The sequence below is a fragment of the Drosophila ananassae genome, chromosome 3R, assembly GCF_017639315.1.
Source record: "Drosophila ananassae strain 14024-0371.13 chromosome 3R, ASM1763931v2, whole genome shotgun sequence".
Lineage (NCBI taxonomy): Eukaryota > Metazoa > Arthropoda > Insecta > Diptera > Drosophilidae > Drosophila > Drosophila ananassae.
The window spans coordinates 25,510,541-25,522,482 of NC_057930.1; the positions used below are offsets into that span (position 1 = coordinate 25,510,541).

Genomic DNA, 11,942 nt, shown 5'->3' on the forward strand with positions numbered 1-11,942 from the left:
AGCAGCAACAATAATGTTTGCCGTCCTTTTTTTTTGGGACTACACACATTCCAATGCCTTCGTCACGACTTGCTCTTGTTCTTGTCGCTGCTCAGAGTGCCATTGCCATTTTATGAATAATTCATATCCACACATAGGAACAAACTCGAGGTGGGGCGTCACCGAAAAAAGGCACGAGGAAACCGCACGCATTCATTTTCATATTGACACCCGTCGCGGCGGGCATTGAGTCCTCCAAATCCAAGCTCAGCACCCTTGTTTGGCAGGTCCTCGTCAACGGTTTTGGCGTCATCATTGTCTTCTGGCCATGTTCCATTGTCTACGCCCTGCCTAGGCTTTCTTTTTGGGCGGCATTCTTAAAGCCTTTGCAGAATAAACTAGGAAGAAAAAAGAGGTTCACTGAAATAAATATTTTTCTCCAAAGAAATGCGATGGCGAGTTAGAGCTTCGAGATTGATGGCCAGTTCTTTTCACATTAAAGAAATAATTCTCCAATCTCTATGGGAGAAGCTACTCAGTATTTTTTTCAGTGCTGTAGACTCTTAGCCCGCCTGGCCATCAGCGATGGCTTCATTAGACACTCGCCACTCACTTACAATCACTTACAGTCACGCCACGTTTTCTTGCCTCGCTCCTCAACGCAAAATGTTGCCCTTTTGTTTCGCGATTGCATATCCGTCGAGCACTTTTCCGGCCCCATGTCCTGGCAAGAGTCCTGTTTGCTAACCGCTTTTGCCTTCGCTCCCTTCTACCGCTCTCCCTGATGCCCCTGGTCGAAAGTGATGCTAATCGGCAATTGGCCGCGGCGTCGTTATGTGGTTGGTGTTGTTACTGCTTTCGTTAGTGGTGTCCGATGGCTGCGATCCTGCTATCGTTGGCCGTATCTTGTTGCCAAATTCGCTGATTCACGTAATTTGCCCCGGTTGCAGCAACGACAACAGCCAAAAGCCACGGCCAAAACCGATGTCAGCCTCTGCCGGCAACATACACTGCTCCAAAGTAAGCTCGGAAAGAGCAAGCAAAGTGGATCAAGTGACTGTTATAAACTGATTTTTCCCTCCGAAAAGTATCACAGGGTATTTTCCCATTCGTTGCAGCTCTCTGGCCTGCTTTCAGACATTGTTTTGCAGTTAAATGAATCTTAAATAGCAACGTGAGCAACACACAGGCTAAAAAAGGAACACAGATTCACTTTTGGGCTTTAAGTATTTTATTTTGGGCTCTCCCTTGGTTGTGGCTTCTTTTTTGCGGGGATTGTTGCTCAGATCTTTCGATGACTGAGCTGAATTTTTAATGTGCTTTAGTTTGAGCTGGAATTTAGGAGGGTTTTTTGCCAGGACCAACCACAAAGGGTGCCACTATGAAATCGTTAAATCATATTGAAGCTCAAGTCATTAGACAGACAATGGTGGTCAATAATAGAGACGTTGCTAAGACAAAGCTTTATTGTTTTAATCGAGGAATTATATAGTCTCTATATATAGATGGAAAGTTGAGGAATTCAAAAATAATATTATTCTTGTTGCAATGTAAATGGAGAGAATTCAATTTATAAAAACTTAAGCCATGATGCAATATTGTTGATACATAAACTAGCTTCGAGAAGCCCACATAAAACCCTGCACATGAAAAACTTTGGACGAAAACCAATGATTTATGGCTTCACGTGCTTGGGTTTTGTATTTGTTTTTACCAAAATTACTGACCTATGCCCAACTAATGGTCCTTATGTTGTCCTGCCAGAAGCGGAACATTATGTTAGGTCCTTACCATCAGAAGAGCAGGAGTCACTCTTAACAACGATAACAGGGGGTAAGAGAGTGTTGTTTCGGAGAGTATCTTTTTAACAGAGCTAGCTCTTTGGGCAATTTACTCTTGAAAGGATGCCTGTTGACTCTTCTTCTGTTAGGCAGTTACTGTTCGGCTGGTTCCCTGTTAGCTGGCATCCTGTGCAATAACATGTGTATGTTGGACTAATGGCCGCAGCAGCATAAATCACAGAAGTCGTGGCTGTCGACAGCAATGTGGTTGCATCGGGATGTCACCACCACCAGGACCTCTAACGCCACTCCCTCACAAGCTCCCGTAAAAGCGCACTCCACGACCGTGCCCCAAATGTGCATTTAAATTAGCGAAACCCACTACCACCCATAGATTGCCACATTTAGTTGGCACAACTGCAATGTCATTTCTATGCACCATGCAAAATGCATAAATCATTAACAAGCGCACTCCGCTCGCCGCAAAAATAATAACAATAATGCTAAAAACAGTGAAACAAACCGATGTTGCCACAATGCCCATGAGTATGCCACACCACCCAATCAGCAGTAAGCCACTTCCTCCAGAAAAGGCCACACCACCCGCTCGGTGGCACGCTGGCTCGATTGCTCGGTTGCATGTGCAACCAATTACAAACATTTCCGGCAATCAGTTTTTAGCGCCCAGCCAGAGTCACACATGCGATGTCCAACAAACAGCCCAGCCAGATAGTATAGTTGTAATCATTTCTGAAATTTCAAATTTCAATTCAATTCTCGTTGGAGCATCGATGCCCCTCAATGGAGGGGTCACTCGGATTCAGACCGACAGGGCCGCCCCCGAGCTGAGCAGTCAAAATTTATGTTACCATCCATAGATCATCACGAATGACACTCGGACACGGGCAGTTGTTGCTATTGTTGGCATATTTTTGTGTGTGAGCTCTTTCGGGAATAGGACGTTCCGACATTCCCTCCAAAAGAGATTGAAGTGCTAGATAGCCTTTGTTTTGAGTTAAACGGCTTTAAAAATATAGCTTTCAAAAAACTACAGCTTAAACTTGGTTTTAAACTCTTAATATTCAATGGGTTTTATTGAGAGTTGTAAGGGAAATGATAGAAGAGTAGTAGTAGCCTGGCCATTAAATCATTTAAATAATTTAAAAATAAAAAAAAAAATAAAAATTTAAAAAATAAAAGTAAAAAAAAAGCTTATAGCTTTGAACTAAGCAGAAAAACTAAATCAAAGATTTTATATATCCAAAGTGATTCAAAAGTACCTTGCCATACAAAGTCCAATTTAAATGCATCCCTGCCGTCTCGCATATGTCTTGGACATCTCGAAAAAAAGTCCCCCTGGATGAGTGGCAGAGATTGAAAGAGTTGTCAGTCAGTCGGCAGTGGTCAAGCGATTCTTTGTCTTTCACTCACCTTGGCAGACGCCCAACTGCCCGCAGTCGGTTGCAAAAATGTCAAAAAATTGTATTTGCATTCCGGCCTTATTCTGTGTTCTGTGCTGTATTTTAATTGAAATCGAAATCGAGTCTGCAGGAGTGCATATATTTTTCCATTTTTCCTTGTTTTTTGGTATCCTTGGCGAGGATGTCTGTGTGACAAACCACCAAAGGCTCAATATAATGCCGACCAAATCAGTATAATACCTGCGGTCACACCGACTGTCCATGCTAATACTTCTAATTAAACAACACGCGAGCAAATGATGATAACGAATTGGTTTCGGGCTAGGGGAGCCCATTATCGATATCATTCGAATTATGCGTACAATGTAGACAAACAAACTAACAAACCGACACAAAGAGACACGGACAAACAGAATATCAATTAGCCCATTGAATTCGGGTCAAAACGATGACTTTCGGCATGGACATTTGATAAATTCTGGGCATTTATAATTCATGCGGGCAAGAAGTGGACATTTTTCAGTTATTTAAAATGCGTTCAAGCCGTATTATTTTTGGTCATGCATAAGTTGCTTCGAAATGAAAAATTAAATTAACTTTCCCAAAAATGGATTTGCTTTTGACCAAACTGAATGTGACAATAAAAGCCCAAAATGAATTGAGGGGAATGTTTTAATCAAATGAATTCTATACTCTAAATAAATTGACAACTATTTTTGCGCTCATGGATATACTGCTTGACATCCCAGAAAAATGATAACCCGTCAAGGGTTCTCCCAATTGATTAATGGTTTCCGGTCATCGGGATGGAATGCAGTTTCTGCTTTCGAAACCAGAGACCAATCACTTATCATTTGTTGCAGCTTGAAAAAGTGCTCTCCGCTAATTGAATGTCATCAGTGCCTTCGACTATGTCAATTTGAAATATTATTAAAACCATTTTTCCCAGCGCCAAGTGAGAACTAGAAAAATGCTTGAGCTGGCAGGCAAATGGCTGAAAGACTCTAGACTGCAAAAATGTGCGTAAACAGCATTTGGCTCGCCTCTTCTTTTATTCATCTTTTTTAATATTTGCTGCAGCTTCGTCAAAAATAACAAGAATTTTATTGAGCTGGATAAGTTAAAAATAAGCCAAGAATGGCAAGAAATCTCCAACTGCAATACTATCAAAATTATTTAAATTTTTTTTAAAGCAATAGCGTTAGCAACATACTCAATATTTTATTGAGGAAACAAGTTCAACCCCTCAACAAGTTTCGGTTTAAATTGCAAAGTAATTATGGAAACATAAATCATAACCCAGACTTTAAGCGAAACGTGATCAGGTTGTTGGCAAAGATGCGGGACGCTCCCCCAAAAGTCTGCAATATTTTTTGGCAGCCAGGACACAGCTGGCAGACACCAACAAAATGCGCCATTTCTGTTAACAAGACTGACACTGAAACCGAAAGCCAAGAATGCCAAAACGGGGGAACGGGGAAGGAAAACAAAGAACATAAGAAAAGACGGTTTATTTATAATGAAGTTCATTTACTTTGTGCAAAAATATAAAAGGAACACACAAACGATTTAGTTTCGTGTTCCGTTTACTGGCGGAAGGAAAGATGCCCGAAAAGAGTAGTAGTGCAAGTAGTGCTGCAGTTGCTATTGTTTTAGCGTTGTTGCTTGCAAGATTAATATGCTGCCTTTTTCCACTACTTATGCTGCCTTTCAGGACCAGGCCAGCCACGTCCTGTCAAGGAGTGCACACTACTGACTCTCGGTACAGTGGTTTTTCACGAAACTCGAAAATGTTGTAAGCTCTTTAAGGATTTTGGTGCATCGCAAATAACCTCCCAGTTAATGTAAGCAACAATTTTTAAAATAATTCAAATAAATGCACTTTGTGGCAAATCAATGGTACTTATCTCTTCCAGGTTAAGCGTGTAACTAATATTTTAATTTGCAATTAAATTGATTCGGATACTTCAATTTAAATTTGAAGTTCACATTTCATCTAATGAAAGTATTTTGATTTGAAGTCTAATCTTGAAAAACCTTCCAAGTGAAATTCAAATTAATTATTTGTGAGCACTGTATCCGGTTTCTGGTGCGTGTGTGTGCCCTTCCATACAATGAGTGTGTGTGTTTGCACAGTGCGTGTGTTGAAAACTTAAGTCACGAGAGAAGAAGCAGAATCAGGAGCAAAAGGCAGGACGTCAGCCAACGAAATACTTTGCCAAATAAAATATTATACAACTACTTTAAGGAAGGGGATTTATTGTGCTCCTTGCCTCCGCATCTGCCATCGCCATCGCAACGCCCCCTGGCGCATACTTTTTCGCTCACTGTGTGCTCACCGAGATGCAATGAAGCCGAAATGCAGCACTCAACTTGAGCTGCTGATGCTCTTGCAGCTTCAAAGATTCTTGCCACGAGTCGTCTCCTGCCGGCGTAAATGAGCGGGTACTCTGTGGAGTGACGTCGGGTGAGGAAGCGGGCACAAGTCCTTACACTACCTCAAGGAATTCTCATTTGCATCTTTTGCCGCTGCCATAACTGCCGCTTGTGTGCAGTTACACATCATACTCAAGTTTGCTAAAGCGGAGTTTTCCCAGGCACGCGGCTTGGCTTTTCATTAGTTTCGGGTCCTAATGTTATCTGGCTCGGCGAGGCTGCAGCCTTTAAACTGAAAATTTGGCAGGGCTATTTCGTTAGCTACAGAACTAACAAGAAGATGGCACTTGACCTTTCTTCGTCCTGAGGAATTTTCATTAGCTTTGCGTGGCTAGTGAGGCAAAATTGTTGGCTCTTGCTTGAGCTTTTCTGGTAATAAGCACCGAAGAAGTAGTTCTTAGGACTTTAAGAACTTACACTTTCTCCAACCTTTTCTTAATTAAATAATACAGAAACTCCCAATAACACCTAAGTTTCATAAAACTACACGAATTAATTTATTGGGGTTGTCTCCTCGCCCGGCTGCCTTCGTTGTGCCGGAGATTGGTGAGCACTCGCCTATGTGACTCCTTGTGGGGATCAGACAGCTTTAGGGCATGACAAATGGGAGTGAAGATGTCGTCGACGTGGGGAATCTTGGAGGCGCTGGGCATCCTTCTTAAGCCCGTCCAGACCCTTTGCCTAGACTTTGCGTCATCAGTGGGGTTGGCCGCGATCGCAACCTCGAAGGATCCGACTTCTGGCATCCCTGTGTCATTGATCCTCAGCTGGAGCTTCACTCCCGGGTGGATGGCCCTCAAGGCTTCCGCCAACGTGGAGTGGAGATGGAGGGCCATGCGCCTATAGTTCTGGCGGTAACGACAATGCTCGATGTAGAGCACCGGCTGGTTAGGATCCAGGGGACGTTTGTCGGGCATCTTGGTGGAAGGTGGTTGGCGCGCTGGCTCGTTAGCTTGGTGGTGGACACGAAGGACAGCTGGACAACTGGACAACCGGACAGGTTACGGGCCACAACGAGCAGCAGGCTTGGGGTGATGGAGTGTGGACTCCCCCTGACCGAGGGGAGGAAGCACAGAGGTTTGTTTGACACAATTCTCCTGGGCAGCTCCATCTCTCCAGCTTATCGGCGACCTCAAAGCCCCGGGGGCGGAGGTGAGCAGGAGCACCTTCATAAATCAAATAAAAGAGCGTATCTGACAAATAAATCTTCGAGAGCGAAAAAGCCGCAGAAAAAAAGAACATGCAAATGCGCATGAAATATGCAAAAGCCGCAAGACTTAAAATGAATACAAAAAATTAAATCAACGTAAATATACAGTGGTCTCTGGAATATTAAAAGCTCTGCATCTCTGTAGAAGTTTTCTAACTTTTAAAGAAGTCGACTTCCTGAAGGGATTCTATAGATACCAAGATAGGGAATTTGTTCTTGACAGAACTCCAGCCTATCCGCTCCTTGAATTAATGTTAGAATAGTAGTTTCATTCTGTAATAATTACTGTACGTCTAGTATATATTGTCCAGTTTTTGCTGACATTTTAACCTGCGGCGACATGGGAAAAAAGAAGATCAAAAAATATTTTTTTCTGCAAAATTTGCCAAGCTAAAGAGTAAAGAAAACCAAATGCACACAAACACACACAGATAAATAGAATGGAGGAAGCCAAATGAAAAAGGAAAGAAAATGTATATTTTAATAAACCGAACACAAAGCAGAGTAGCAGCAGCCGACGGCCAACCAGCCAACCAGCCACCCACCGCCCAGCGAGCGTCGTGCCAGCGGCAAGGTTAGCCAGTTCATTCATTCAGTTTTATTCACAGTTATTGAAAGTAGAGCAGTGCTGCTCTCGAATAATATGAAAATAAATAAAAAGCAAGACCCAGTCGTGAGCCCTCGCCCTTCCCAAACCCATCTCATCCCATCCCAGCTGCCTTAATACGTATTCTGCATCCAGCCAAGGGTTAGAGGTCGGGACGTGAACCGACGACAGTTGACAGAATACGCCGAAGCCAGCCGCAAATCCCAAGGAAAATATATTCACCGAATCTTGAGGTCTGGGGGCGGCTGTGACGATTGGTTGCTGTTCCCTCTGATTGGATCAACATACTTAGTTTGTGTTGGCGAAAAACCCAACAACCGAGTCACAAATAGTCCTGGGGATGCACCCCCCAACCCGCCAAGGTAGTTTATGGCCAAGTTTGCTCTTTGAATTTGAGTGTTGGCTTAATGGAAGGCAAAGAATTTAAGCTTCCGAATAATATAGGAGCAAGGGTCACACAAAGGGGAGACTCTTATTCTGGTTAAATTCAATATATTTCCTAAATTTTGTGCCCTACTGCTCCAGGAAATTTATTATTTTTATATAAGTAATCCAAAAATGGATTCGAAATAGTTATTCCCCGAAAATTTAAAGCAGAAGCTTCACTTTCAACTGGATGGCTTTAAGAACCCTAAAATTGTGTGTGCCCTGCATTTAATGATCTTTTCAGTTACCGCACTCATTAAGATAATTGTCAACAGTGGCGTCGTGCCTCCGGCAAGGGCGCCTCAAATTGAGCAACTTTCTGCTCGTCAGCTGAAACTTATAGATGACCGCGTAAGCCGGTCAGTGGCCTCGCCCCATTTGTCAACGTTCGCCGGCAGCCGGCCCCCACCATCACTCCTGCAACTGCCACAGGGCTTGCAGAGCCTTCAACCTTCAGTTTCACTTATTCATTTACGCCCCGACCCCCTTGGATTCGCTTTTCCTTTCCTCGCCGTTACTTACTGCTTGCCGCAAATTGGCCAATGCGTTTGTTCGAGGCATCCGGAGTTGCTGGGGATTAAAAAACGCTTTGCATGCCAGTGGCAAGGACGAGGGAATCCGGGGAATAGAGTAGCAAAGGATCGAACTAGAGCGGCAGGATGGCCAGTGAAATGCGTAAATGAATTTGCGAAAATTATTTTGCGCCTACCGGACTGCCAGGCTTCTGGCTGCCTGGTCGAGGCTTGATTAAATTTCAGAGCCCACGAGTCCGGCGGACATAAAACGAATCGGCATTATTTATAAAATAAACGAATAAATGAGTTTCCATTGATACACAAACATAGATAGTGCGGATTTCCCAAGCGGACCCTGCCCCCAAAAATATTTTCTCCGACTCTGCTTTGGGTCGTTTTTTATTTATTTCAATTATGAAAAGTTTCTCTCGGCCGGCACGATGCCTAAAGAAATGCCTTAGAAAGAATAATAAGAAGAAAATGGATTTTTTCTTTTGCCATCATGGGGCAGTTTTAAATTCACCAGAGTCCTGTGAGGGATCCCTCATCCTTGTTGCCTTGTTCGAGTTCTGTATCTTTTACGCTCCCATTTTTTCCCCATTTTATTATTTGAGGACGTGGGGTAAACAAACATTAACTGCTCAATTGTTTTCAACGCGTTGCTTTGTCCTGAATTGATGAGCTTTAAATTGTTTGCCCCTCCAGCAGCTCCCTCCGCCATCTTTTGTTTTCAGAGCCCCAGCCCCCATCTGGCGGCTTTGTCTCCCCGCGTTCTATTTCTTTGTTGTTCAGCTCCCCTCCTCACGTCTGCGATTTATTCATAATCAACAGTGTTAGCCTAATTGGTATGTCAGGCGTATGATCCCGTGGAGTTTGTTTAGTTTTATTGGCCTTCCGAACATCTATTGCATTATAATGTAAGCAAAATGGTCCATCAATGTTAACAAATTAAAATTCTGAATAAACTTTTTCTATTAGACAACTTATTTTTATAAATTCTTATCTTCATAAGTACGAAATCCATATCCAGAACAGCATTACTATGAATTTTCTGGGCGGTAAGCAGGAGGCCAGTCATTCCATTAACCCCTCCCGGTTCTTCCCACTTTAGTCCCGCGGACCTCAACAGGTAAACGCCATTACGCAGTTTTTTCTTCGAGCTCCCTGTGTTTCTAATTAAATATTTTCCTTGCAATTCTCATAACTCGTATAGGGGCCAGGTGGCCCTTGCCTGGCTTCCATCAACTGCGATTTTTAAAGTGTATTGTTTATCTTTAATTAGCAGCGCGTGGAGCAGAAGGGAAATGCAGGCGAATGACTTAATGGCCAATCGACGGCGATTTGTGGGGCTGTCGGTCGGATGGTGGCGCTTGATATGATTAATTACCTAATTATTGCATTAGATTATCGCACAGCTGCGGTTGGTATGACTTAAGTGGCCTGCGGCTTTTATTGCCTCCGTTTAATCACTGGCCCCTCTCCTCAATGCCACTCAATATATTTTCAATTGTGCTTGAGGTCAAGACTTTGCCCAATAAATGCGGTGGCTCACCATTTCCTGCCAGAAATGCCAAACACGTACACACCCCAAAACTACTCTCTTCTGCGGTGATCAATGGCAAAACTATTTACACTTTAATGCAGGTGTTGTTGGAGGTCTTTCCAGATAACTTTTCAAATTGTAGGCATCAACAAGTAGGAGAGGATATAAATTCCAAGGGTCGGCGAACAGGCGGAGGATAAAGAACAGACTACTCTCTGGGCGAAAACAATAAAAACAAATATTATTAAAAATAAAGCAAACTTTCCTCATAAATCCGGTTAACATCCGAAATGGGATACAGTTGTTTCGGTAAGTTTTCGTCTGTTGACCTGCTATTCCGTCTGCACACTTACAGATGTATCTCACCCGCACAGCCGACGCCCACACACCCACGCACACCAGCACACATAGCCGCCATGTTAAGCATTTTCAATATCAAAGTCACGTGCAAATGTTGTATATTAGTTCCTGCCAGGCTGATGTTGTGTTTCCCCAGATATTTTTCCTTTTGCTTTGGCAGCTGCGCCGTTGTTTGCCAACGCTCTAGTGATTTTAGTTTGAATTTTACGTGCCCATCAAAATGATTATGAGCACGCACACAGCCCCGCTAAACACTCCCTCTCCCACGCACATAGATTTCGGGCGGTTCCATCTTGTTAAGGTATTCATGCACTTCATTAGGAGCGTCATGTCATGCGGCAGACGGCAGCAGCGGGCAAAGTATCTGCTACTGTGGGTAGGAGTATCTGTGAGGTTGGTATCTGTGGGAGCCCTGGTGCTAGCATGTATGCGGTTGTCGCCTGGGACACTGATGTTTAGCGCTCGGCAAAGTTGTTTTAATTAAAGTTTGTGCAAGCATTGAAATTATGTGCCATTAAAATCTGTATGTTTCTATGAGTACTATGACAGGAAATGTGTATAATGTCTCGTTTAATAATAATTAATAATATATGATATTGGTTTTTGAGAAGCAGGCAGCCCCTTAAGGTTTCTCTCCAAGCCTAAACCAGGATAAAATTTTTCTTAAATCAACGAATGCTCCTATTATCTCATCCATATCTGTTGAATGCCTGTATTTAGGTTTTGTGTGCATATTGATCAGTGTGAGTTTAAGTGCTATCGAGCCTCAACAGCGGAGTTTCGGGTGATAGTTAGTGTTCCTGCAGCTTCCGTCAAGTTTGCCTAGCGAGAAATTAGTTATATGGTTTTGCTATGCATTAAGCCGATTAAAACTTTTCCTATCAACAAGAAAGTAATTGCAACAAGTTGTTGAAACTGCTGCAGATGTCCCTCTTTAAGTTTTCGAATGACACTCTGTCCATTTTGAAACTTTAATTTACTCTCTATGGGGCCATATATATTTCTCTACTTTCAAGCTTTACCTTTTGACTTGTCCTTAAAATTAAATCGTTGGCTAAATGCTAAGGAGGCCCGGCTGGATGCGGTCAACCACAGAAACCAAACAAAAGTGTGAAAGAGTCGCTCCAAAAACAATTGGCGGAAAAATGGCAAAAACCACAATGACACTGCCGGCCCTAAGAGGTGCGGGAACGTGTGAGGGTTTTTGGGACAATTGCAGTTTGCATCTATGCGAAACGAGTCTGGTCTGCATTGGTAATAACCCCAAGTAAATGTCGATGCAGGAAACGCTGGGAACTCGCATAAATTCACCAGCAACGCACACAGAGACCGAAATGAACAAACGACGAGCATTTGCAATTGCATTATAATTTGTTGTTGCCAATGGTGATGCTATTGTTGCCGTGCTTCTGGCCTGCCGTTGGCGTGGCGACAGAAAGAATGCGGCATGCAGCATGCAACATGCCGACAGTTCCTGACAAAAGCCAGTGCCCGTGCCCTGCCTATGTGTGTCCAAATGAGCTTTCTCTCGCTTTGGCTTTTGGGCAGCTAGCGAATGCATTATTAATGCATAACTCTTTTGCTTGTTGTGGCGCAGGGGAAATCTGCCTCCCATTTCCACAGCACCCTCCCTGCGATAATTAGCATGCAGTTGTTTGGGCAAC

General features: G+C 43.2%; 2 protein-coding genes across 2 annotated transcripts; both read right to left on the reverse strand.

Moving 5' to 3' along the window:
- Positions 1-5,347: 5,347 nt before the first annotated feature.
- Positions 5,348-6,024, reverse strand: LOC26515325. The gene is made up of 2 exons (XM_032451780.1): positions 5,677-6,024; positions 5,348-5,629 (listed from the first exon to the last, which is right to left on the reverse strand). Exons 1-2 carry the CDS (start codon positions 5,745-5,747, stop codon positions 5,506-5,508), a joined length of 195 nt encoding a protein of 64 aa, XP_032307671.1. The 5' UTR covers positions 5,748-6,024; the 3' UTR covers positions 5,348-5,505.
- Positions 6,025-6,086: 62 nt separating this feature from the next.
- LOC6497903 (selenoprotein BthD) lies at positions 6,087-6,732 on the reverse strand. The gene has a single exon (XM_001961651.3). It carries the CDS (start codon positions 6,532-6,534, stop codon positions 6,115-6,117), a length of 420 nt encoding a protein of 139 aa, XP_001961687.1. The 5' UTR covers positions 6,535-6,732; the 3' UTR covers positions 6,087-6,114.
- Positions 6,733-11,942: the final 5,210 nt, after the last annotated feature.

Coding starts and splice junctions, on each gene's coding strand:
- LOC6497903 (XM_001961651.3), bottom strand. CDS start 6,534: ATGCCCGACAAACGTCCCCTGGATCCTAACCAGCCGGTGCTCTACATC.
- LOC26515325 (XM_032451780.1), bottom strand. CDS start 5,747: ATGATGTGTAACTGCACACAAGCGGCAGTTATGGCAGCGGCAAAAGAT. Junction 5,630..5,676: donor AATGAGAATTCCTTGAGGTA/GTGTAAGGACTT, acceptor CACTCCACAGAG/TACCCGCTCATTTACGCCGG.